Source organism: Podarcis melisellensis (genome assembly GCF_964234715.1).
Source record: "Podarcis melisellensis genome assembly, chromosome: 15".
Lineage (NCBI taxonomy): Eukaryota > Metazoa > Chordata > Lepidosauria > Squamata > Lacertidae > Podarcis > Podarcis melisellensis.
The window spans coordinates 14,023,870-14,050,664 of NC_138532.1; the positions used below are offsets into that span (position 1 = coordinate 14,023,870).

Sequence of the window (26,795 nt, forward strand, 5' to 3'; positions counted from 1 at the left end):
CCTTCCATTAGGCATGGCAAGGCAGGCACCTTGGGTGGCAGATACTGGAGTGTAGGTTATGGTGGAGAGATGTTGAAGCCCAGTACTGTTTCTGCCAGATGGCTCCCTCACCTAGCTTGCTGCCGCTTAATGCAGTGGACACCGCTTCACTGACAGTGTTGAATGCTAGCTCGATTAGCTTCTATATGTGGAATGAATGGAAGGGGCACCATCTTGACCATCTCAGGCAGTCCAGTGTAATTGGACTGTTGCTCTTATCTGGAAGTCCAAAATTGATCAAACACGTCCATACATTTGCCAGGCCCAGAACTCCAGGCAGTGAGATAATGAGCCTCTTAACTACACAGCAGCAGAATAGAAAGGGCAGGTGACTACACAGTTCTCAACACTGGGATAAAATCCGGGGTGGCCCATCCCATTTCACTGGGGCAGAATGAGAAAACTGTCACCTCGGGGGGCCACTAGGGGGCGCATCAGAAGATGGCTGACAATAACATCTCTCCGACCCACACGAGGTAATTTCGAGGCTGTGATGGGAGTAAATAGCCTCCCTACCCCCCCCCAGGATTGTGGGGTGGGACTGCCCTTGCCTGCTGTGCCCTATACCACCCCCGAATTTGTGGGGATGGGGGCACTAGGCACAATGCCCTTCTGTGGGATTTCGGCGCTCCTGGACGCCATCTCTGATCCGTGCCACTAGCTGCAAGAACTTCAAAAGATTTGAAGTTCTTGGATGAAGCGAATGCACATATTTCAAGGAAGAAGGGGGAGTAAAGACTGCTAACAGAAGAGATCTCTGATAAAACAAGAAGAGTCGAAGGAGCAAGTATAAATCACAAGAAGATACGCCAAGACTCGGTATGGCAAAGGGTCTGATGGGGGAGGGGGGGAAAACCTTACTTTCGTTCTTATATGTGATTAAACAAGAACCCCCCCCCACAAGTCAGAAATGTCATTTTAAGGACTTAAGCTGTGGATTTAAGGCTGTGTGGAGATAAACTTTCGAACCAAAGCATGTTTTGAGAAGAGCGTGGAATGTATAAGGGCTTTGGAATGACGCAGTTAAAAGTGCCATCGCCATATTGGGAAGTTCTGTCCGAGGACTTAAGTCTGAGAGGAGAAATAGAGCTGTTTTTATATTGTGGGTGAAACTCCTCAGTGGGACTTAAGAACGATAGTTCTGAAATTAATGATGGAAAGAGCGCTGTTATCTATGAAGGCGATGATATATGGAAACCATCTCGATTTGAGGATTGGAAGAATGGAAAAATTCACGCAGGATTATTATTGGTGTTTATCGGCTTAAGGAGACTATCAGAAGAGATCATAAAGAAAAAAGAGAAAATATATGAACAAGAGGTGATGTGGAAACAGCAAGTTAAGACTGGATAGAATTATGAACTTTGTTTGGACTGATTTGGACATTAACGCAGTAGCAAGAAGATGATCAGAATCCCCCTTCGGATTATGAAATATGGGTCCCCTCAACAAAATTTAAAATTCGGCTTTGTAATTCAGAATTTTATGTGATGTGATTTGATTTGATTGGCCGGTTAATAATTTTTTTTTTTAAAGAGAAAACTGTCGCCTCCCCTTGTTGACTAGGGTTCTACAGTTGCAGTTTCTGGTGAGATCTCATGAGATTTTGCCAGAAGATGCTGCCACGCAAACCTGGTAGCAGGGTGGGGTCCCTGTGGGGGTGCTTCCCTGCAGGATTCTGCTGTCCAAGGTGGCTGTTCTAGTTTGCCTCCTGGGTGGGCCAGCCCTGGTTGTGAACACTGGGATAGAATCACACAGAATGTGGAATTGATTACAGAACGTAAGTTTCCTCAGAATCCCAGCTGGTCTCCCCCCCCCCTTAGGCTACAACAATGATGCTCTGAGTTAACTGCAGGATGCAGCAGGCATGCCCAGTTTTGTATATTTCAAGGTGGGCCACAGATCGTTCACATGTTTGATCTACCAGCTCAGCAACAGCTTGTTGTCCCTTCTGAACTGCAAATAACACTGATATTTGATCCTGCTGCTGTGGGAATCGCCAGCAGAAAGCAAGAGCAGCGAGGCTGAGAGCAAAGGATTAATCCAATGAACAAATCCAAGAGTCCACTCCATGACTTAGACTTTGCTACTACTCAATATTTACTTTCACAGGCTTTCCACAACCACTTAAAGAACCTCACATGGGATGTAGTGATATGGTACACAACTATCTCCTGTACTGCTCAGTCTTCTGGTGTTATTATTATTATTATTATTATTATTATTATTGAGTCTGTAAAGTGCTACAAAATAGCCCCCTCCGACTTCCTGCTGCAGATTATCTCTTTGGAACAATGCATTACCTCGGTGTTCGTTACAACTACAGTGAAGAGCAGCCTATTATCCTTATCTCTGCTTTGTAGATGGGCAGGTGGGGGAAGGGCTGGTGATGAGGCAGGAGATTATCAAAGGCTAACCCAGTCTTAGGGATGAGCTCAGATTTAAATTATGATTCATGTTCATAGCTGCTACACTTTGTGAGACGAGCATGATATCTACAATGCACAGAGCACCCACTTGCCACAATACTCTAGGCAATAAAGGCAGAAAGAGAATGATGTCATGTGAGTGGAAGCCACCATTTGTGCCTGCAAGAACCAGTATTGAGGAGAGGCTGTGCCTCAGTGGCAGAACACGTGCTTTCCATACAGAAGGTCCCAGGTTCAATCCCTGACATTTCCAGGTAGGACTGGAGGAGACACCTCCCTGAAACCCTGGACAGTAACTGCCAACCAGTGTAGCCAGAACTGAGATAGATGGACCAATGGTCTGACTCAGTAGAGAACCCCCTCCAAGCATCCCTTATATTCAAAATATTAACATTTACGATAATTTGCACTCTTGATGCTATTGGGGGTGGTCAAACTTGATCTTGCTTTCAATGCTGTTTGCACCTCTAGTAGTTTCAGGGTGTTTATATGACTCCATTTCCTGTCAGTGCATATCCTGTAACTTCCTGCTGAAATCCTGTAACCTTTTCTACCACAAATGTTATGGAGGCTTTTCTGTCCCACTTTTGCTGTGCCATAGCCTTTCCAGACAGCAATCCTAGGAAGTGTAGTTTATTAAGGGTGCTGGGAGTTGTTAAAAGGTAAAGGTACTTGCACTTTGATGTGCTTTCAAAGTGCTAGGTTGGCAGGAGCAGGGACCGAGCAACGGGCGCTCACCCCGTTGTGGGGATTCAAACCGCCAACCTTCTGATTGGCAAGTCCTAGGCTCTGTGGTTTAACCCACAGCACCAGGAGACCCCTATTCCCCTCCCAGAGCTACAATTCCCAGAGTTCCCTGTGAAGACGGATTGATTATTAAACCACTCAGAATTGTGGCACTGTGAGGGGAATGGGGTCCCTTTACAACTCTCATTTCCCTCAGCAAACTACAGTTCCCAGGATACTTGGGGGAGGGGCAAGATTTTTTAAATTTATGTGAACCGCCCTGAAACCTCTGGATATAGGGTGGTATATAAATAATAATAATAATAATAATAATAATAATAATAATAATAATAATTGGTGTGATACTGCTTTAAATGTATAGTGCATGTGTGGTGGCACTAGGGAAGTATTGCAAAAAATTAAAATAAAAAATAAAGCAGAATGATGTGTGGACGACCCAATAAATCCATCACAACATTGTGTCAAGAACATGTTGCAGAATATAATAGCAAAAACGACACAACACAAAACACCAGTCTGGAGGGCACTTGGCACTCAGCCCTCAAACTTCCCCTCAAATATTGAGCTGATTTTAAGCATCCTTACCACGCCCGAGCCCCGCTTCATCCAGACAATGGTCAGCGACGGGTTTCCGATCCAAGCACAATTAAATACAGCGTCCGATCCAAGGTCAACAAGAAGGGACTGTGGTTCCGTCATCATGCGTGGCCCAACTATAATAAGAGATTTGTCACAGAATAGGTATCTGCAGAATAGGACAGCAACAAAACTATTCTTCATAGCAGGTAAGGGAAGGGCAATAAGGGACCATGCAATCACCCAAGGAGAGACATAATGCATGAATTAGATCTCTCCCTTGTTGTGGCTTTGGATTCTTGACTAGAGGAAGAAATGGAGGCTTGAAGCCTAATCCAGAGACATTTATTTCATCTCTTCCAAAGTAGCTTTGAACATATGAACATATGAACACATGAACTTCACAAAAACAGAAAATCATTCTGATAGGGTGACTAAGGCGTCACTTTCATAGTTCCGGAACTGTGGGTCCCTAGGAGTTATGAAAGAGTCTCAGGCTGTTGGCCTGAATGGCCATGGCAGTCTAGCTTGGAGCAGCCAACCTGCCACGTGGGCAGGTGGTACATGCTGGGCATGGTCTGTGGTACAAAGGCACTGCCAAGCTACAATTCTGCCTGCCTCTCCAGTGCTGCATTAGTTCTGTGCACTGGGTACTGGGTAGTCTTAGCAGACAAAATTGGATCAAAGCAGAGGGCAGGGGTAGAAATCCTCTGGCCCATGGGCCCCATTTGCCTCGGAAAGGTTGTTTCTCCTGCCCACCTGCCCCACACCTGACAGGATATGCCATGCAGGTGTGGGGGAAGTAGAGATGAGGCTAGATTGGCTTCCTCATGGGGAAGAAGCTTTGCAGTTCCTTGCTCAGCACTGACAAGCATAGGGCCAACCCCAAAGGCCTTGCACTGTGGCTTCCAAGCACTTGGCAACCAGTCAGCTGTCGTGAGCTTGGGATGTGCAGTGCCAAGGACTTTGACAAGTAGGCAGGACAACCTGATGTCAGATGATCGACAGGTAGGTTGTCCCATCCACCTATTGAAGCTAGACTGCAGGGGTGGGGACAGATGAGGATCTGGTGCATTGAGCCAAAAAGAGTCCCCACCCCAGATGTAGAGGGTTGCATCTGTCCCATTCATGGTGACTTGCTACTGTGCAGGACAAAACTTTTCCACCTTTAGCACAAAAGGCTGGCATGTACCTGGTTTTCCAGGTGAAGGTTAACCAAAACAACAGCTGGACCATTATTATTTAGGTCCTTTCTCCAGCTTCCTTTTTCACCACTGATAAATCGATTGTCCATCTCATTCCCTTATTGTCCATCTCATTCCCTTAAGAAATTGCACCGTTATCATCCACAAGGCAACTCTCAATTTACGAAGGATTAGCCCTATCACATAAACTCCTGATGGTTCAGCAGCTGAGCTGTACTTACAATAGACATCGACTGTCCTGCTGATGTTCGTGCTGCCTAAAGCGTTGGTCACCTCGCAAGAGATTGGTTCAAAAAAATAGGTATGGTCAACAATGGTCTCATAAGAGTCCCCCGATGCTTCCTTTATAATGTGTCCCTTTTTGGCCCACCTGCAGAAAGACAACAAGGAGAAGAGCAGGGCTGTGTGATAAAGGCATTGCCACGTAAAACAGGTTTCCCTGTACAAGGACCACACATGAAAGGAGATGTCAAAACAAAACCAAGTTAAGGACACAGGGAGAAAAGTCCAATTCAGGCCACTCCCCAGGCCTGATACACAAGCACAGGTTGTGATGTTGCACTCCGTGTGAAACACCATTGTGCAGAAGCTCCTCCAGCAAATTTCTCCATGCCACCAAACGCTGTTCATTTCTGGTGGCTTGCGGAGAGATGGATAAAAAGTGCTGGATCATCCGTCAGTCAGTCAATCAATCACAGATTTGTTTAAACCCATGTCAACATAGAACTGCTGGTTCAGCATGGTGAGTCCCTGCGTGCAAATTGCTTGCCCTTTATTTATTTAATTTTATTTAGTACATTCACACCCCGCCTTTCATCTTTTTCCAAATGGCAGATTTAGGAATCTAAGACAGCCTCCCATCCAGACCTTGATTTGCTTAGCTTTCACAAAGCAGATGCACTATGCACTTGCTGACCGTGCCATGGAAACTCAACATGTGAAGCAGCCTTCATGGCAGTGGCATTATGAGTAGCCCTCAAAGAGCACCTTTATTGGCCCTCTAGGAAAAATAATCTAGGGATTGCCTCCTACTCCTCACAATTGTTGAACAACAGTAGCCCCATCCAAGAGGTCCCTCTCATGTTTTCCCATCATGGGGGAGAGTGGGGGGCAGGCATAGGCAAACTCAGCTCTCCAGATGTTTGGGGACTAGAACTCCCATGATCCCTAGCTAACAGGGCCAGTGGTCAGGGGTGATGGGAATTGTAGTCCCAAAACATCTGGAGGGCTGAGTTTGCCTGTGCCTGGTGTGGGGGGTGCTTGCTGCTCTTACACCTGGCAATCCAGCCCCACCAGCCTCCATGCACTGGGGCCAAATGCCTGAAGCAGGGAGCCAGCGCTGCATGTAGAGGCTCCTCAGGTGAATTAGAGCCCTGATTGATGCAGGGTTCTAAATGGTCCAGCCAGTCTCTAAAAGACTGGATCATCAGGAATGCAATGGAGGGGACAGAGGTCAGCAAGTGTGTCCTTCCTCTCCCGACACACATGATGGAAAACACCTGAGGAAGAATGTCTGGATAGAGATAGACAGTGCAGGAGTGCCGAGCCTTTTTCACCCACATTCCCTTAACGGCAACATTCTGAGGGCCACATGACAGCAGTGGGCAGGACCAGAGGAAAATGGGTAGAGCAACAAATGGTGCCTTTGTATTGTAGGCTACTCTCCCCCTCCCTGTCATCTCCATCCAGACAAGCAAGAATTCAATGGCACTTTCCAGCTAGGCAAAAATGGTTGGAGTGCAAAGCAGGGTCAATAAGGGTGTGGTCTGGGGAGAGGGGCATGACTTGAAGAGACCAGGTCAGACAAGAGAGGCAGACAAAGAAACTTGGAAGGCCATGTTGGTCCCCAGCCTAGAGCTCCCTTCCCCTGGGCTTGTGAGCCAGTGTGGTGCACTGGGTCAACAGTCAGACTCGGGTTCCAATCCCCATTCAGTCTTGAAACTCACTGGGTATCCTTGGGACACTCATTTCCCTTGCTGCTTAACTCATATCATTGGGTTGCTCTGAGAATGAAGTGGGATAACCCCATGTGAGCATGGAAACCACCCCACACATTGAGAAGTAGCAGCAAACCAAACCAAAAGTGAAAAAGGACTAAGAAACAAATATATAAGTTGCTGAAAGAAATTGCAATTGCTTGTGCTGTAGGCCAGGTGATACATGCAACGTGTAACGATTGCTCATATATTATATTTTTTTTAAGGGTTGGCCTACAGATAATGTAAATTACCGTAATGAACTGAACTTAATGGAACAGACCTGAAAAAAAGTATGTCTTGCGTACTCAAGAGTCCAGTGCAATCCTTGGACATACTAAACCACTTGCATTCCGATCACATGTGGTCAGCATCACCCAGATTCTTCTGCTGGGGATATTCTACCACGACAAACACCTTTTTCTCAGCCACAGATGGCTGAATCTGCAGACAATGTGGAATTGGAATATATCAGCGGTAGAAGATTTTGCTAAACTATCTCCTGGGGTTGAGACCATCTGTAATGCAGATTCCAACTAAGTCATCCTAGGATGTTCATCCATCTCTGCTAACTGAACAAGTTCTCTTATAATTGACTCTTTCTTGACCTACTTATATAACCTGTTGTTTCTGGCAATGTAGCAGAAAGCCACCAACTGTTATTTGTTATCCAAAAAGTGTGTGAAAGGGGAAGGGGGCCAAATTGCAGGGTTTTCACATTTAAAAAGAGCAGTTCCTAAAATAAACTGGGTGAGACCTCAGCTCAGGGGTAGCACATATGATTTACATACAGAGAGCGAAAGACCCAATCCTCAGCCTTTTGTGATAAAAAGATCTCAGTGTGTAAGGCTGTGGGAGATGTGGAATAGAGGAGAAATTCATTCGGTCCACATTGTAAAACAGAGCGACCTAATTTGTTGGTCCCAGGCTTATGCAGGGGCGAGGAAGCAGCTACCCATTGGATTATGCATCTATCCTGATTTTGCAAAACAACTCCTGCTAAAAATGTGTCCCCAAATGGATATTTTACAGGACAATTGCATTTTGTATAAACTGTGTGCTTTGGGGGAAAGTGTGAACAATTTAAATGTGATTTTTTGGGGGGGGGAGTGTTGGTTGTGCATTTTTATAAACAATCCACAAAAGAAAGCATGGAACAGACCTACAATTGTGAAATTGACCCCAGATAGAAATAGGTTGGTTCATCCATTCCTAGGGGAAAAAAACCTCTGCTTGGGACCTTGGAGAACAAAGTCATAGACACAACATACACGTGTTCACTTTTCTCCATGTGCACAGATGTTTCATTTTCTGGAACCAACTTGCAGACATATGTCATTGCAACAAGAAATTTGTACAAAATAAGTCAGACAGACAGCATGGTGTAACTCTCACCATAAGTTGGCAGAAAAACACATAGAAGCATTCCTTCTTCCCAGAGAATCAAACCCTCTTCCTGGAGAACTCTTCGAATGGTAGCTCTGTGAGGAGAGTAGGAATCTCCTAACAACTCTCAGCACCCTTAAGAAACTACATTTCCCAGGTTTCTTTGGGGGAAGCCATGACTGTTTCAAGTGATACAATGCTGCATTAAATGTACAGTGCAGATGAGTCCTCAATGTCAAAGTTAAGACATGGCATAGCATGTCTCTCTACGTCAGCAATGGGGAAACACTGACCTAGGGGCCAAATTAGGACTCCCGTTGGTTCTTAATTTCACCCAGGAGGTCATTTTCCTTCAGCCATGCCCCTCTTCCCCACATCTGTTGTCATATGACAGGCTGCAGAGAAACAATCTAGAGTCTTAGAATGCACTCGTGATTGTTCTACTGCAAGTCAGTGCCTTTTAAGTTTGGTGCCAATAGCAAGTCCCGCTCGGATGGGTTCAACTCAGGAGCTCCTGAATGGAGCCAACACCTGCCAAAAATTGGGTGTGCATTTGGCACTGAACCAACCCTCTTTTCTGCAGCAACCTTTGCATCTGGGGCTTGAATTCAAGAACCTTCCTTCACAGCTGCAAAAGAAAAGAAAAGCACAAGGAGTGCACTTCATGAATTGGGCCTGGAAACAAAGCAGTGGTACGTGTTCACGCCTTCTTGTTCCTGTGAACAATCTACGTAGCTGCTGCCTTCTGTGTTAGCTGCCGTTTCTGAACTGTCTCCAAAGGCAGCCCCATATACAGCACATTGCAGTAGTCTAACCTGGAGGCTACCAGAGTATAGGCAGCTGAAGCCAGGCTATGTTCTGTATGAATCACAAATAAAGGGCCAGAGGCCAGAATAGAGATTCAGCAAGTGAATATGCACATTTATAGCAGAAAGCAGTGCTCACTTAATCATGATGCTTGCAACAGGGAAAAACTGCAGGGTAGAAATGAGCCTAGCCATGCTTATCTGGATCCTGCCCTCAAACATTCTATCAAGGGCTTTCGCTAATATGAGCACCTGGTGCTTAAATGCTCACAACACCCGTACAATGGATTCCAGCAGCTCCTGGTTGCAAACCTGGCTGATACTGACACACACATCCTCTAAATCACTGCTAAGCGTAGAACAAACAGGGGAGAATTCTGCCAGTCATGATGATTATTGGACAGGCTGAGCTTCCAGGCTCATAAAAGCAAGAAGACCCGTAGCCAGCCCCAAAGCGCCTGGGAAAATCCAGTCCAAGGTTTGCCAGTTCATGCACTCAGGTCTGTCAACATCAAAACACACAGTTCAGTTCCCCTGGGCTCCCCCCTCCTCCTTTTTTTAATCAAAGGGAACTTTATCCCTTTAAGGCAGTTGAAATAACATTATACTAGAAAGCCAAGCTGGCATTTGAAACATTGCAATGTGAAAATTGTCTTTTGAGGACAAGCTGTCAACTCAGCACTTAAATTAAACTGCTGTTTACCAAACAATAAGCAAATGTGACCTAATGGGGCACCATCTGGCATCCTGCCACACTGGGGATGTCAGAGATGGATAGATGGAGGAACTGACAGTGCACGAGAGATTAGATTAAGATGATCTGGGGGGCAGGTGGGTGCGGAGTGAAAACCTAAAAAGCATGGTGGCATCTGCAATCAATAATAATAATAATAATAATAATAATAATAATATGGATGCCACTTTTCTACATAATGTGCCTGAAGTAGCTCACAACACAAGAGGAACACCACATTACCAATACATCATTACAACACCAGATTAATGTACAATACATCAATGAATAATTCATTTTGACAATATGGGTGTCGTAAGATTTTAAATTTAGTACAAAGTAAACTATCAGTCATATAAAAATCAACTGCCAATCTAACTTCATAAGTATCTGCTGGCTGAAATTCAATCCACTCATCACTCAGTAACTTTTGTCTTATGGAAGACGAGGACATGGTTCAATTAGGCCTGATACCCAAAGCAGCATGCATTAAGAGGCAGTGCTGATGGAGCACTGAAAAACACACACACACACAAAGACAGTATCACTGCTATCTGTGGGTCATAATCAGAAATGCAAATATCTAGCACAAGGCAAGATTGTGCATCACACATAGTTTCTTCCTGTTACATAAAGATGTAACCACATGAAGAGAGAGGGGAGAGGCACCTCCTGTCCTGACTCTTTGTCCCTGCAAACCCATCAGTGTAGCTAAGCTTTGAGCAATGGAAGTGGAGCATATTAAACCGATTTACTGTTGCTAAAAGCAATGTTTATTTATTAAGGACATTTTAAACCTGACTTCATCGATTGATCTCAGGGCAGGTTTACAAAACCACTTAAAAAAATTAAAACAATAAAAACCACCATCATAACAAAGTAACAGCAGTTAAAAATATAAAATTAAACTTCCAAACACACTGATTAGAGCAGTGGGCTAACATCCCAGAAATGCCCAGGGAAACAAAAAGGTTTTAACCTGGAGTTGAAACACCATACTTTCAGGGGGAGGGCACTCCATAATCAGGGGGCCACCATGGAGAAGTCCCAACTGGTGCTGGAAGGAAATGCACTGTGTTTGAGACTAGTTTCACACTTTATAGGGGTGCCAACTTGAATAAAATATTGTGGGGGCCCAGGTAAGCCCTGCCCCACAGTGCACCCCCCCCTTTTGAATGGGAATGCTAATCGCGGCCCCTAGGAGTTGGTTCCTATGACGTTTGATGTATCAACTATGGCATACTGATGTTATTTGCAACAAACACAGTAAGGGGAATGATACATGGTTGTTCTTATAACATGTGAGTGGTCCAACAAAGGCACCCGGGCTCAACTTCTGATCACATTGTTCCAACTGGTTAAAAAAAACCTGTTTTGATTGTCATGTTTCTTTCTTTTCTTTCTTTCTTTTTTACAACCAGCTTGTTTTATTATATATTCTAATTAAGGATATTTCAATGCCCTGATGGTGTTGTTATTGTCCATGTCGGCAGTGTCATTTTTGCCTATTTCCCTCAGAAATAGCCCAACAATTTTGTGGAAGAAGAAGCGCAACAACTTTTCTGGCCGGATTTTCACTTTTTGAACTATGGCAACCCTAGCTTAGAAGCCATTTGGGCATATAAGCGGTATACAAATAAGTAAATAAAAATTGTACAGAGGTAGTTAAGTACATACACACCTGTCATTCCTCTGTTACAAGAGGAGTAACAGTACAAGGCAAGAGTGTAACAGTACTATACATAATTATCACATGAAGTGTGGATTCCCTGTTAGAATCAGGGTGTGGGCACTGGCGGAAGAAGGGGTGTGTGGTGGGTGTGGTTTGTCCCGGGTGTCATCCCTGAGGGGGATGACATCCCCGTCCCGATCCCCCTGGATGCTCACCATGGGTGGCACCCCCTTGGGATGCTAGCTCCGCCCCTGGGTGCACAGCATGTGCACCTGTCTGGGTGCTGGAGCAGCGAGCTCCGCCTCTGGGTGTGGGGCCGGCTTTAGGGTTTGCCGAGCTTGGCATTTATCTTGGGCACCAAGCTGGGAGGGCCACCAACCTAAGCCTAGTGGCTCAATGTTCGGTGAGTCTACTGAATGAAATGAGCTGTAGGTGGTGGGGAGAGGAGAGGAGAGGGGAGGAAAAGCCACTTCCACCCTGCAGAGCAGGTGGGATTGTGGGCGTATTGGTATTGTATTGTAGATGGAAGAGGGGAGGAAGCGCCATCCCCTGTCCCGCATATTGAAGGGTAGTCCGATAAAGGATTCTGGGGTGTGTGGCCCTGTCCGAAGCCTATGGAGGTGAGGGCCAAAGGCACGCCCCCCAGCGAGGCCCCCGGGGGAGTTCTTAGTAGTTGATGTGCATCAGCAGGACTCCCCCTACTGGTGGTTAACCCTTTCCGGACTTCAAGCGGACAGGCTGAAGCCGGATAGTCTGTTAGGACCAATGCCTAAGCCAATACCGCTCATCACCTGTAACCAATAAAGTTGTGGCCATATTTAGCCCATTAACCTTAAATAATTGTGTCATGTGTCTTTATTTCCACCGGGGGGGGGGGGGACTCACCACGCAAGGGAAAGAAGGGAAAGGAAAGAACTAGCAGCAATTCTCAACACACTCCACACACACACCCCGCCCCAGTTGTTTGAGTACTAACTCTGAAATAAATTTCCATCAATTAGCTTTTAAAGTACGCTTCCCTTTCAGTCTATAGTTTGATGTCATTTGTTCCAGATAAAAATCAGCGGAATGCAGCTTCACTTTGAGGTGACATTACGAAGCCCTAAGCACTACAAATGTGAGCGCTATAAATAGGAATAATAATATTAACCTGTGAGCGGAAAGGGGTCAGTTTCAAATGTCGACAGCTTATTTATTCGTTTGTTTGTAACTTTCCTTTGTGTTTGCGTCTTTTTTAAAAAGAATGAATGCCTCACCCCGAAACGGAGCAGGAGAGCAGGGGTGGCAACGCAGCAAAAGAATGAAAGGAAACTCCATCGCTGTTGCTGGGAAAGCGGAGTTGAATCTGCTAGCAAGGCAAGGGCTTTCGCAGTCCCGCAGAAGCCATGCAACATGGCAACACTGCAACCCTGTCTAACAGAAGATATGCCAGAGGGACTGATTGCAGACCACTCTGCATCCACCATGCATGGAAGCAAGAGAACTTGCCAGCGTTCAAGGACACATTCCAGCTAGGCAAGAACTTCTGGGGTGCAAAGCAGGGCTGGTGATGAACATGGCCTGGGCTGAGTTCTGAGGGCCAGCCAGAAAGGCCTGGAGGGCCATGTGTCCCTAGGCTAGCAGGGTAGTAAGGCACATGCCTTGTAGGCAGGGGTTTCCTGATCCAATCCCTGGTATCTCTGGTTAGGGCAATCAGAGGAAATGTGCTGTGAAAGACCTCTACCTAAGATCATGGAGAAGTGCTGTCAGTCAGATCAGAGCAGGGGTGGGGAATCTGTGGGCCATTAGAAGTTAGTAGACATTGTTGAGACTCCAGCTCCCATCAGTTCCAGCCAGCCTGGCCAATGATCAAGGGTGAAGGGAGCTGTAGTCCAGCAAAATCTGGAAGGTGACCTGTTCCCCAGAGTTGGAAGTAGACAGTACTGGGCCAGATGCACAAATTGTTTGACCTGGAGGGCCCTGTAGCTTTCTCCATTATGAATAATAATTGAAGGGACAGAGGAATAAAAGGGAGGCACAACAGAGAAATCTTCATGTTTATATCAGAAAGAGAGGCTCAATTGATGGTGCTTAGTAGACCAGGGATGGGGACCTCTGGCCCACCAGATGTTGCTGGACTCCAGTAGTCATAAGCCCTATTCAGCATGACCTAGCCAGGGTTGATGAAATTGTAGCCCAGCAGTATCCAAAGGACAACAATTAGCCGCCCCTGCTAGTGAGCCTTCCCCTAACCCAGATCTGCCCTTTACTGAATTCAGTTTAGACTTGGTTTTTTGGCACTTGGATGTAATTATGATCCACTGCTCCGGTCTAATGCTGCCATTCTAACTCTAACTCCAACCATGCCCACTTCTAGATGCACCCAATTCCTACAGTCATCTTGCTTTCAGGCCGAGGGAGCTGGCGTTTGTCCACCGACAGCTTTCTGGGTCATATGTCCAGCATGACTAAACTGCTTCTGGCGCAACAGAGCACTGTGACATTTACACAGCATGGGTGGCACTGTGGTCTAGACCTCTTGGGCTTGCCAATCGGAAGGTCTGCTATTCGAATTCACACAAGGGGTTGAGCTCCCATTGCTCTGACCCAGCTTCTGCCAACCTAGCAGTTCGAAAGCATGTCAGTGCAAGTAGATAAATAGGTACTGCTGTGGCAGGGAAGTGAACAGTGATAACAAAATGGTGCATTGCTGTCCCCTGCTCCTGGACCTGCACAGCCACTCCCCCCACTTTGTCAAAAAGGCTAGAGTCTGAGGCCTGTGATCTGTATGCACATATACTTGGCTTGTGCAAATGCCCTCTCTCAACAGTATTTCTGACCATAAGGAGAGAGACTGTCCAAAGGCATGCAGAAGAACAAGTCTTGCTGAAGCAGAGCCAGAATGGCTTTTGCAAGGGTAAGTCCCTTTCTCAGCAACAAGCATATAGATGGAGGTGATTCATATGACATTGTGTACTTAAGACTTTCAAAAAGCCTCTGACAGTGCTGCATCAAAACTCTGGAGTAAGCTTAGCAGTCGTGGAACAAGAGAGGCAGAATGGGAATAAATGGAGAATTCTCCCAATGAGCAGATGTAGAAAGTGGAGTGTCCACCCACCAAAGAAAAAACAGAACTTGCACTTTTTAACTTGTTACTTCTTAAGCTGTAGCCCTATCTGATGCTGATGGGAAGCCTGCAAGCAGAACCCGATTGCAATAGCACACCTTGCCCTTGTGATTCCCAGCAACTGACATGCAAAAGTATACTGTCTCTGACGGGTAGAACATAGCCATTATTCAGCGCACACAAAGCCCAAGAATGCATGCAGGTTAGCAGTGGTGGTTGGTGGGTCGAGAGGCAGGGAGACAGAGCCATTGACAGCAATAGCCACCTAATCCTAGCTTGGTCCCCATCTTCCTCTCTGCTCAGTTCTACTAGGGCAACACTAAAGGAAGCTGGTAGGCAGTGGTATCCTCTGGGTGATGGGGGCTGACAGAGAGTAAACTGAAGTTGGTGGGGCAGTGCCCAATTTGTCCCAATGGATCACTGCAGGTCAGGGGCAGGAACAGTGGGGTGTGACCTGCACAGCGTCAGCCTGTGTCTCTGACCATGTGAAAAGGGCTTGCTGAAGACCTGAGCTGCCAATGGGGAAGGGAAGCGAGAGCCGCCAGATCCGGACTGCTGCCGATCCTGTGGTTAAAAGTCCAAATCCGAAGGGTGGGGGGCTGGGGGTGGGTTGAACAGCAGGGCTCTGCACTCCAACTGATGACACGAGTTTTTCAAAAGAGATATATTAACGGTACAGATGTGAGCTCAATTTGTATGCATTTATCTCCTTTCTTCACTCATTTATCTTCACGCCTCCAACAGATGCTGACTAGCCATTTCAGCTTCTCCCCCCCGCTGGGTGATTGGGGTGTGCATAGAAGTAAATCAGCTCCCTTTCCGCCTCCCCCCTCCCACTGCTTCTTCCTTTAATAATTAATCCAGTGACTTTGCTTTTATTTTTGGCCTTGCATTCAACAAGCTCATGAGAGAAGCACTTTTTGTGCTTTGAATGCCGCTCTCCTTGTCCTTGCTGTAAACCGGAGTGTCTACCTAAGTTTGGAATACTACGCATTCCCCACTTCCCTGAGAGGTGAGGCATTGCCAAGGTTCTTTAAACAACGGCAACAGCATCAACAACAACCCACTCAATTAAAAATAAACACAGTGGTACCTCGGGTTATGTACTTAATTCGTTCCGGAGGCCCGTTCTTAACCTGAAACTGATCTTAACCTGAAGCACCACTTTAGCTAATGGGGCCTCCCGCTGCCGCTGCGCTGCTGGAGCACAATTTCTGTTCTCATCCTGAAGCAAAGTTCTTAACCCAAGGTACTATTTCTGGGTTAGCGGAGTCTGTAACCTGAAGCGTATGTAACCTGAAACATCTGTAACCCGAGGTACCACTGTAAACGGGGGGGGGGGGGAGAGAAATGTGGCCCTTCCAGGCTTTCTATCTGGCCCTTGGGACTCTCCCCAGCCATATCCCTCACCAGCCCTGCTTGGGGTTTATTGCATGGCTGGAATGTGCCCTTGAGCTCTGATAGTAACTTTTGTTCACCTAGACTGAGGACAGAGTGGTGTGTCTGAGTTTGTGTGGAAACTAGCTCACCGTAGAAACATTCTCGTTCTTCCCACTTTTGCCTCTGGCCCTGCTGACCACTGGCATGTGGCTCTTGGAATGTTGCCCAGAAGAAAATGTGCCCTCAGGCTGAAAATGGTCCCCCTCAGCACCTATGTTCATGATTCTTCTCTAAAATGGATCTGGGTAGATGCCTAAAATCCAGTGGTCACCCGACTCTCCCTCATTTCGCCGTCTTTACCTCCCAGTTGACTTTTCCCAGGTTAAAACAGAAAACAAACACCTGCCCCCTGTCCTTCTGTTTGTCTCTTCTAGGGCATTTGCAAAATGCTTCTCCTGCTGCTCTTCACCTTGCCTTAAACCCGCAAATGGGAAGAGTAAATGAGAAGCTCGAATCCATGAAATGAAAAGCCAAAGTTAATTAGTTCCTATCAGCATGATTACAGAATGCTTCGGGGACTGAGCACCTAATTGTGCAGAAAGTCCCATTTTGGGTGATTAAGTTAAAAGCGAGTCTTTTACGGGGCACAATAACTAGCCTCCCCGTGTCTCTTCCCTTCCTGGGCGTGGAGCACAATCAGCAAATAGGGCTGCCACCAGTCTGCATGGGAAAGAACATTGTGGTCGTTCCAGCTAGCTTGTGATCCGATTGCAAAGCCCTCACTTTGCAAGAGGTGAAATGTGATGGGGCCTACGGGTGCCAGTGTTATGTGATGATAAGGAACTGTGCATTTTGATGAAGCACGCTTGGTAATCCACTTTGTCTAGCCTGCTGCAAGATTGACACCGGACACCTAAATGTAAGGATCAGAAATATCCCCTTAGAAACAACCTTTCTAGAAAAGCTAACCAATAGACTGAAACTGACACGGGGAGAAATAGAAGAGGATGCCTTCCCTCCAGTATGGTTCCCCTTCATCACATACACAGCCCAACAAGACAACAGCACAGACCCACTGACAGCGTATGATTCAATATGACACATGCACAAACATTGCAGTCAACCAAAGACAATCAGCCACACCCTAGGCCACCCCAACATCTCTCATCACCAAGGAAACATAACAAGTGAATAGAAAGAGAACCTACCTAAGTGATGCTGATACAAAAAACCCATGTATACACTAAGTAAAAGAACACAGGCTTTACACCCCCCCTCTCTCCCACACCCCTTTTCTTCCCAACCCTATACTGCATATATCACCAATGTCTCACAACAAATGTAACTGATCTGTAGAAAACACAACCTGAAGAAAGAGACAATGCATGTGCTTTTGTGAACGAGGAAAACCTTTAATTAAAAAAATCAATTAAAAAAAATATCCCCTTAGCATCAACAGAGGTGTGTTAGAATAGAGCCTGAACTTTGAGCCAAGCCTTGTTCATGGGGAACAAGTTTGACAGGGTAGTTAGAATGGCATAAAAACTGTGAGTAGGTTACACAGTTTACTGGGTGACCTTGGGCCAACAAGCCTAACACATCACAGCACTGTGGTGAGGACAAAAAATTGGGGTGGGGTAACATGCACACCACCTGTTTTGTGCAGATTTCTTTTAAAAGGATGCATGAAAATGTCACAGTTAAATTCTATGAATTATTGCATGCATTTCCCAAAAATATGTATTTTGCAACAAGTCTTGATAAATGATTTATGTACACTTTAGCCACAAAATACATCATTTGTGCATACTTCTATCATACATTGCTTTGCAAAATCTACAGAAGTATGTAATACGATCAGGAGTTGAATTCTGGTCCGCAAGAGCCTCTCCTCTTTACAGAGGGGAGGAGTTGTGAGCAGGAGCCGTTACCCACATTGGCAGGGGGCATTCCAGCCCCTGCCCAGCTGGCCTGGCTGCCGTGCCACGCCCCCAGGTAGCCAACCAACCAGGTGGAGGCTTAGGGGCGGGGTTTAGCCACTCAAATGAAGCCACGGCAGCACTTCTCTTCCATTCCGCTGCATGACCCCCGGTGACATCAGGGGGAGCTTTCAGTTGTATTTGCATCAACAGGCTCCTCCCACTGGTGGTTAACCCTTGTTAGACTCACCCCTCCCTGAGGGGATGGAGTCATGCTCTGTTGTTTTATCCAATGCCTAAGCCAATACCTCTCACATGCTGTAATCAATAAAGCTGTGCCCTTTTTTAGCCCATTAACCTAATATACTGTGTCCATGTGTCTTTCCTATCCCCAAGCGGGTGGCGGGTCCTTGAATCACAACAAGTTGAGGGGCATCAAATTGGTTTGGACCACTACAAAAAGCAGATCAAGCCAATTCCTCCTCCATCCCCTGTAGTGATGGATCGGGATCCTGGACTAGAGGGACCTTTGGCCTGAACCAGCTGGCCTCTTCTAATGTTCTTATTGCTGTGTTGGAATGAAGGATGCCTTGCTGAGTGCCAGCTCAGAAGTCACACAGAAGAACAGAAGCCAAACTCCTCTTAAGCCACTCTACACCTTCATTTCAATCTGTGTGGAGAGAATGTGTTTGGGTGCCTGTCATTTATTTATTTCCTCCATGCTGGATGACTGTATGAATTAAAACCCATGGCAGGCTTTGTACCTGAACACAGCGAGATTCAATGAAGACATATCTGAGAATACAGAGAGGCCTTCCCCCTCCCCACCCCCAGCTCCAAAAGGAACACTCTGGAGACGAAGCAAAGCCTTAAGAAGGCAGCTGCTGTGGGAACTGCCAGCAGATGTTCTCCTTTATGGACAATGATGAACCAGTAATTAGAGCAAGGAAGAGTTTGCATCCGACAGCCGAGAAGTTAGTTATACTGACAGCTCTGTAAGGGATAATTCAAGGAAGATGCAAATGACTGCAAGGAATGCAGCCATTCCTGTTAACAGCCTTCACAAAGACCACCTGGGAGAATGGGAGTTTCTCATCTACTAGTCAAACCACAAGAGATCAGCACATGCCTTGCAAACAGGCCAAGCTGGAGTCCCATGTAGTTCTCAAATGTGTATCAAAATATGGGTGAGTCTGAGAACCAGGGTGGACCAACCAAAGAGGAAGCCAATGTCAGAGGACTAGTCAGAGCAGAAATGGAAGGGTTGGACAGGGCTGGAGTCTGTAGCCCAAAGCCTTAAGAGGGGAGAGTGTGGCCCATTCAAGGGAGGAGACAGTAGAGAGGGTAACACAAATGTTTGCAGCAGAAGGTGGAGTTAAGGGCTTTGATTCTGGGGAAAGACCCTCAAGGAAGATCTCATTGTAGGGGGAGAAAGTGGGCCAGTAGCTCAAAGCTTGATGGGGCAGAGAAATCCTGGAGATCAAGCAAGGTAAGAAAGGGATCAGGCTGAAGTGACCACCGTACCTGCTCCTATAATGAGTAGTAAAGCTTGCCTTTCTGTGAGTGAAAACATGGGACTTTATGACACGGCATTATCTCCCACAAGTCTTGAGGGGACATGATGCTTCCAACATTCTCCTCTTCCAACTTTCTCCCCAGAGTTTGGAGTTCCAAATGGTCCGATCTGGTCAGGAAAGTGGAACTAATGCAGTAGAAATCTTCCATTGTTCTTTTTTTTTACTTTTCAAAATAGGGGTACTTGAAAATGTGAACATCCTTGTTCATTTCCTTGTGGATGCCCTACCAGTACCCTTAAACCTTTTGCAATTGCCCAAACTGAGTGCATGCAAAAGCCTGACTCTTTCTGATCAAACTAAAGTGATGTTCGTGTACCAATTGGACACAACTCCCTGATCCTCTGTTCTTTTCCTCCCTCGTGTTTACTGATTGCACACTGCTACAACACCACAGAAAAACAATCTTGCTGCACATGATTGTCTGCAAATATTATTTTGTGTGTGGTGTTTTACCAACCCACAACCCACCTTTCCTCCAGGGAACAAAAATCAGGATGCATTGTTCTCCCACACAAACATTTTTATTTCCCAAGAACCCAGTGTGGTAGTTAGGCTAAGAAACATCCAGTGAGATTCATGGCTGGATGAAGACTTGAACCTGAGTCTCCCCAACACAACGCTCTACCCACTCTGCAGCAATGACTCTTGAGGAGGGGTGGGAAAAGCTACAAAGAGAAGAAAATGATGTGCAGCAGCTAGAGATAAGAAGTATTGCTCTGTTTAATAAAATAAATACATTTGAAATAACAGCAAAATGAAAGGCTGAAGAAACAACCCCTCTCTCCATTTCTTCAAAAAACTGTATTATGCTGAGTCGGACCCTTGGCCCATTCCAGTTCAGTGTTGTCCACATGTTTGCAGAAAGTGAGTCTTTCCCAAATCTGCCTGTTGGGGATTAAAATGGGGACTTTCTGTATGCAAAGCAGATGTTTTAGCACTAAGCTGTGGTCCTTCCCTTCATGGCTAATGGCACCATAGACCCACCACCCCCACCTAATGCAATCAAAGTCCTCTCCATGATAGCCCTGCCTACAGACACCCCCTTTTTCTGGCTCCTAAACCTTTATTGTGACCTTTCCTCTGTCATGTCCCTTGGGAGTCCCTTACTGTTGCTCTTTCCACTATGTAGCCAGCTTCATTATCTCTCTCCTTGGCTTGAGGCCATTACTCTTTGTCCTATGATTTTCAGAGATCATGGGCAATTCCTTACTTTCATTTATATTGTTGCCTTGCAGGTATTTATAGATTGCGATGGCGTTGCCCAGGGCTGTTTCTGGACTATATAAATTTCCCTCTTGCAGCAGTTCTTGAGATGACTTACCCTGTAATCCGAGTGTCATTCCTCCCCTGCCTGCTGCCCCTGCGGCTGTTGCTACTTTCCCCTCTTTTCACCTTAAACAAAGCAATATTTCAGGTGTGGAAGCTGCACGGCTGTGCTCCACACAGATTGTACAGTTCTCTTAAATGAATTAGAACCCTTATATAAATCAGTTGCAGGGCAAACATTTTCCAATCATTTGTCTCCCCCGTTGCTCCTTTCTGTCCGTTAAAATTACCAAGGGATAGTTCTGTCAGAAGAGCATGAGACTCTTAATCTCAGGGTTGAGGAATTGAGCCCCATGTTGGGTGAAATATCCCTGTACTGTAGGTGGTTGGACTAGATCAGCCTTTCTCAACCTGTGGGTCTCCAGATGTTGTTGAACAACAACTCCCATCACCCCTAGCTAGCAAAGCCAGAGCTCAGGGATGATGAGAGTTGCAGTCCAACAACATCTGGGGACCCACAGGTTGAGAACCGCTGGACTAGACTATCCTTGTGGTCCCTTCCAACTCTACAATTCTATGAATTGGGAAGGGGGAGGCACCCATGAGGTTACGCAATGCCTTCATATGGAAAATGGCTTAATAGCCACATAGCTAGCAAAGAACACTATTTGAGAAGCCTTGCTGGATATCACATTACAATGTATGTTGCATTTTTCTCCTTCAACAACTTCTTTTTAATGCAGAGTTCAAGCTGAGGATCAGACTTGGAAGGTCAAATGATGTCCTGGACATGTACATTACTGACTTTCATGCTGATATATCAGCCTTCAAGGCAGAATTTATCTTTCTGCTTCAAAATTTGGGGGGCACTGGAAGGGGAGGGTGAAAAGTTTACCAAGGCTGCTCCCTTAGCTGCCCCTCACCACTTGTTCAAAGGCAATGAAGGGAAAGGCTGAAGCTCAGTGGCAGAATATATGGTCCTAGATTCAGTTCCTGCTGCCACTAGGTAGGGCTGGGAGAGACCCCTGCCTGAAGCGATGCAGTCAGTCAATGTAGACAATACTCAGCTAGATGGACCCATGATAGCTTCCAGTGTTCCTAACCTGTGTACAAAACTCACAACTATAACTCACAACACTATGTCCAAGCAGACTGCAGTTCTTCATTAGCACCACTACCACCAACACATCCAAGCTACTTGAGAGGCCATACCTTAGTGGTAGAGTGTTTGCTCTGCATGCAGAAAATCTCATGTTCAATCCCTGGCCTCTCCAGGAAGGGATGGAAGAGACTCCTGCCTGAAATCCTGGGGTGATGATGTAGTCATGTAGACTATACTGAGCTATCTAAAACCCTGATTTGGCATTGTGCAGTTTCCTATGTTCCTATGATGGCTAGAGATCTATGGGGTATAGGTAGGGGGGTATGCAAATACTACTACTACTACTACTACTACTAGTGATCTAGAGATACCCAGTGACTGGTAGTCTCTTCCACTCTGTTCTGTCTCCTAGGTATCCTTAAAGCAGCCTTCCCCAACCTGTGCCCTTCCAGATATTGTTGGATTACAACTCTCATCATGGCTGATAGACATAGTAGTCTAAAATATCTGGGATGTACCAGGCTGAGAAAGGCTGCCTTAGAGTGATGACAGATTGCCCTTATTCTGTCATAAAGCCAATCTCCCTCCCTCCCTATCTATCTATATCATCTATCTGTCTATCTGTCTATCATCTATCTATCTATCATCTATCTATCTATCTATCTATCTATCTATCTATCTATCTATCATCTATCTATATCTATCATCTATCTATCATCTATCTATCATCTATCTATCTATCTATCTATCTATCTATCTATCTATCATCTATCTATCTATCTATCTATCTATCTATCTAATCTATCTATCTATCTATCATCTATCATCTATCTATCTATCTATCTATCTATCTATCTATCTATCTATCTATCATCTATCATCTATCTATCATCTATCTATCTATCATCTATCTATCTATCTATCTATCTATCTATCTATCTATCATCTATCTATCATCTATCTATCTATATCTATCTATCTATCATCTATCTATCTATCTATCTATCTATCTATCTATCTATCTATATCTATCTATCTATCATCTATCTATCTATCATCTATCTATCTATCTATGTCATAAAGCCAATCTCCCTCCCTCCCTATCTATCTATATCATCTATCTATCTATCTATCTATCTATCTATCTATCTATCTATCTATCATCTATCTATCTCTATCTATCTATCTATCTATCTATCTATCTATCTATCTATCTATCTATCTATAATCTATCTATATCTATAATCTATCTATCTATCATCTATCTATCTCTATCATTGATTGATTGCATTTATATTCCACTTTTTCTCCAAGGAGTTCAAGGGGGCATACATGATTCTACCTCTCCTCATTTATTCCCAACAACAACCCTGAGAGGTAGGTTGGGCTGGGAGGTAATGACTGGTCCATGATCACCCTGTGATTTTCGTAGCCAAGTGGGGGAATTGTTGACCACTTCACTCTCTTTCACAGTTCTCTCCGCAAATCACCAAATGACCATCCCTCACAACTTTATACCCTGAAAATGAGGTAGGGAAATTGGGGAACTGGTATTTAAGCAAGAGATGCAGAATTGCTTCCTGAACATTTATACAAAATCTTATCTTGCTATTTCGAAGTGAAGGAGCATTCTCAAGCAAGCAGAATAACAAGCAGACTAGTTAAACCACAGGCCTTTGCTTGGCCAATTAACTCAAAGGAAATTCAGTACTGCAAGGCATAATGACAGATACTGGTTTAGGTGGCTTTCTAAAAGGATGAAACAATTTCATACAAGAAATTGAGTGAGTTTATAGTATTCCACATAACACACTATAAAAAGGTTGGAAGCTAGTTCTGTGGCCTTGGGTGTAGCTGCAGGTAGTTGTGATCCTCTAGCTGCACCTGCACCTGCATGATCCTAGACTGTCAACTGGAATAAGAAGGCATGGGCATATTAATTCAATAAGTAATAATAAAAAATAATAACACTGGCTCTGGCACAACTGCCCAGACTCAGAGATCATCACCTGAGGCCCTTCTCAAGGTCTGGGCAGTTGTGCCAGGACAAGATGGGGAAAGGCAAGGCAGTGAGAGAGACATGTGGGAATGTTGAGGGTGGCCACTAGGGGGTGCATCAGAAGATGGCTGACAATAACATCTCTCCGACCCACACGAGGTAATTTGGAGGCTGTGATGGGAGTAAATAGCCTCCCTACCCCCCAGGATTGTGGGGGAGGACTGCCCTTGCCTGCTGTGCCCTATACCACCCCCGAATTTGTGGGGATGGGGGCACTAGGCACAATGCCCTCCTGTGGGATTTCGGCGCTCCTGGACGCCGTCGCTGATCCGCGCCACTAGCTGCAAGAACTTTAAAAGAAACAATTTGGATGAAGCAAATGCACATATTTCAAGGAAGGAGGGGGAGTAAAGACTGCTAACAGAAGAGATCTCTGATGAAACAAGACGAGTCGGAGGAACAAGTATAAATCATGAGAAGATACGCCAAGACTCAGTATGGCAAAGGGACTGATGGGGGAGGGGAATTTCTCCCCCCCTTTCTTTCCTTTATGTGATTAAACAAGAATCCCACCCCCTCAAAAGTCAGAAATGTCGTTTTAAGGACTTAAGCTGTGGATTTAAGGCTGTGTGGAGATAAACTTTCGAAGCAAAGCATGTTTTAAGAAGAGCGTGGAATGTATAAGGGCTTTGGAATGACGCAGTTAAAAGTGCCGTCGCCATATTGGGAAGTTCTGTCGGAGGACTTAAGTCTGGGAGGAGAAATAGAGAAATAGAGCTGTTTTTATATTGTGGGTGAAACTCCTCAGAGGGACTTAAGAGCGACAGTTCTGTGATTAATGATGGAAAGAGCGATGTTATCTATGAAGGCGATGATATATGGAAACCATCTCGATTTGAGGATTGGAAGAACGAAAAAATTCACACAGGATTATTATTGGTGTTTATCGACTTAAGGAGACTCTCAGAAGAGATCATAAAGAAAAAAGAGAAAATATATGAACAAGAGGTGATGTGGAAACAGCAAGATAAGACTGGATAGAATTATGAACTTTGTTTGGACTGATTTGGACATTAACGCAGTAGCAAGAAGATGATCATAATCCCCCTTCGGATCTTGAAATATGGGTCCCCTCAACAAAATTTAAAATTCGGCTTTGTAATTTGGAATTTATGTGATGTGATTTGATTTGATTTGATTGGCCGGTTAATAATTTTTTTTTTTTTAAAAAGGGAATGTTGATGGTGGCAGGAGAGGATATGTTGTTTATTAATATCCTTCCTAACTTGTGCTAACAAGTTTCTCCACTTAGCAGAGTGCATTCCCTTTCTTATACAGCAGAAAGCTTGTAGCAAACCCGTGTGTTTCTTAAGACAATAAGCAATTCAATCTGGCTTGCCCAGCTTGAGATATGTTCTAATATTCCTGGTAAGACCCGTCCTAAAAGAATAAATATTCCTGGTAAGACCCCTTTTGAATCCCTCCTAAAAGAATAAAGACACCAAGTCTTATTTATAAGTAACAAAATGTAGTTTTACTCACGATCAGGCAGAGCACAGTGTAATCCCTGAAGGCAGTCTTCAGGATTAAAGTTACAAACATGTACAAACTGGTTTACCCCATATGGGAGATAACCTGGGGGGGTCTGCTGTGGCAGCCAGCAGTCCAATCCAGGTGATGCAGGAAGCAGGTAGGATGAACAGGAAGGTCGGAAAAAAGGGAAGAGGTAGCAGCATGACTTGGCCTTTACCAAGTCTGGAAAGGTCATGCTCACCTACTAGTCACATGCAAGGAAGGATGCTCTAGGCCAAGAGGAACAGGAAGTTTCAACTGGCTGGACCAACATCCCCCGCATGACCACTCTAGCAAAACAGGTAATGTTGTACTTGACTGCTCCCTGTGGATTACATCCCACAAGACGGAATGCCAATCTAGTAGGAAGACCGTATGAGGCAGTTGCTCCAAATCCTGCCACCTCTGAGGGAGGTCTGGATGGTGACAATGAGAGAACAGGACCTTTTCTGCAGTAGTTGCTTATCTATGGAATGTTCTCACCAGGAAGGCCCTCCATCATTTCAGCACCTGACAAAGACCTTTTTTCCCCCTGGGCATTTTGGGACAGAACCAATGCTGAGAAGTTTTTTTTTTTTTTGACCATGTTTTTAATATGTTTGTATATTTTTATTATTGCATTTTATTATTGCATTGGGACTTTTTGTTGTTCAATAAGGTTCAATAATGGGACGCGGGTGGCGCTGTGGGTAAAACCTCAGTGCCTAGGACTTGCCGATCTCATGGTCAGAGGTTCGAATCCCCGTGGCGGGGTGCGCTCCCGTCGTTCAGTCCCAGCGCCTGCCAACCTAGCAGTTCGAAAGCACCTCCGGGTGCAAGTAGATAAATAGGGACCGCTTACCTGCGGGAAGGTAAACGGCGTTCCGTGTGCTGCGCTGGCTCGCCAGATGCAGCTTGTCACGCTGGCCACATGACCTGGAAGTGTCTGCGGACAGCGCTGGCTCCTGGCCTATAGAGTGAGATGAGCGCACAACCCTAGAGTCTGGCAAGACTGGCCTGAACGGGCAGGGGTACCTTTACCTTTACCTTTAAGGTTCAATAAACTTAGCCTATCTTGTTGTTCATACATCTTGCCACACCACCTCTCTAATTATCCATCCATTTTTCTTTCTCTCTGCATACACAAGATCGGGACAAGAAGCCACATTTCAACTGTTTTAGTTCATAGGGATCTCCTCCTGTGGTGTTAAAGGAAGGCCTTGCAGATCAAGAAGCTTTTGTGAAAGTTTCCCTATCAGGAGCAGATCAGCAGGCTGCCTTCCTTAATCAGCTACCCCTCCCTTGCTGTCACACAGTTTGAGGCTT

General features: G+C 45.4%; 1 protein-coding gene across 2 annotated transcripts in view; it reads right to left on the reverse strand.

Moving 5' to 3' along the window:
* The window catches only part of KIRREL3 (kirre like nephrin family adhesion molecule 3), a 748,317-nt gene that overhangs the window by 67,993 nt on the left and 653,529 nt on the right, over window positions 1–26,795 (reverse strand). For both annotated transcript variants that reach the window (XM_081890928.1, XM_081890927.1), the window contains exons 9-10: window positions 5,218–5,366; window positions 3,801–3,928 (exon numbers count right to left, since the gene is read on the reverse strand). In XM_081890928.1, coding sequence (XP_081747054.1) covers window positions 3,801–3,928; window positions 5,218–5,366 — 277 coding nt within the window. The remainder of the gene's footprint in view (window positions 1–3,800; window positions 3,929–5,217; window positions 5,367–26,795) is intronic.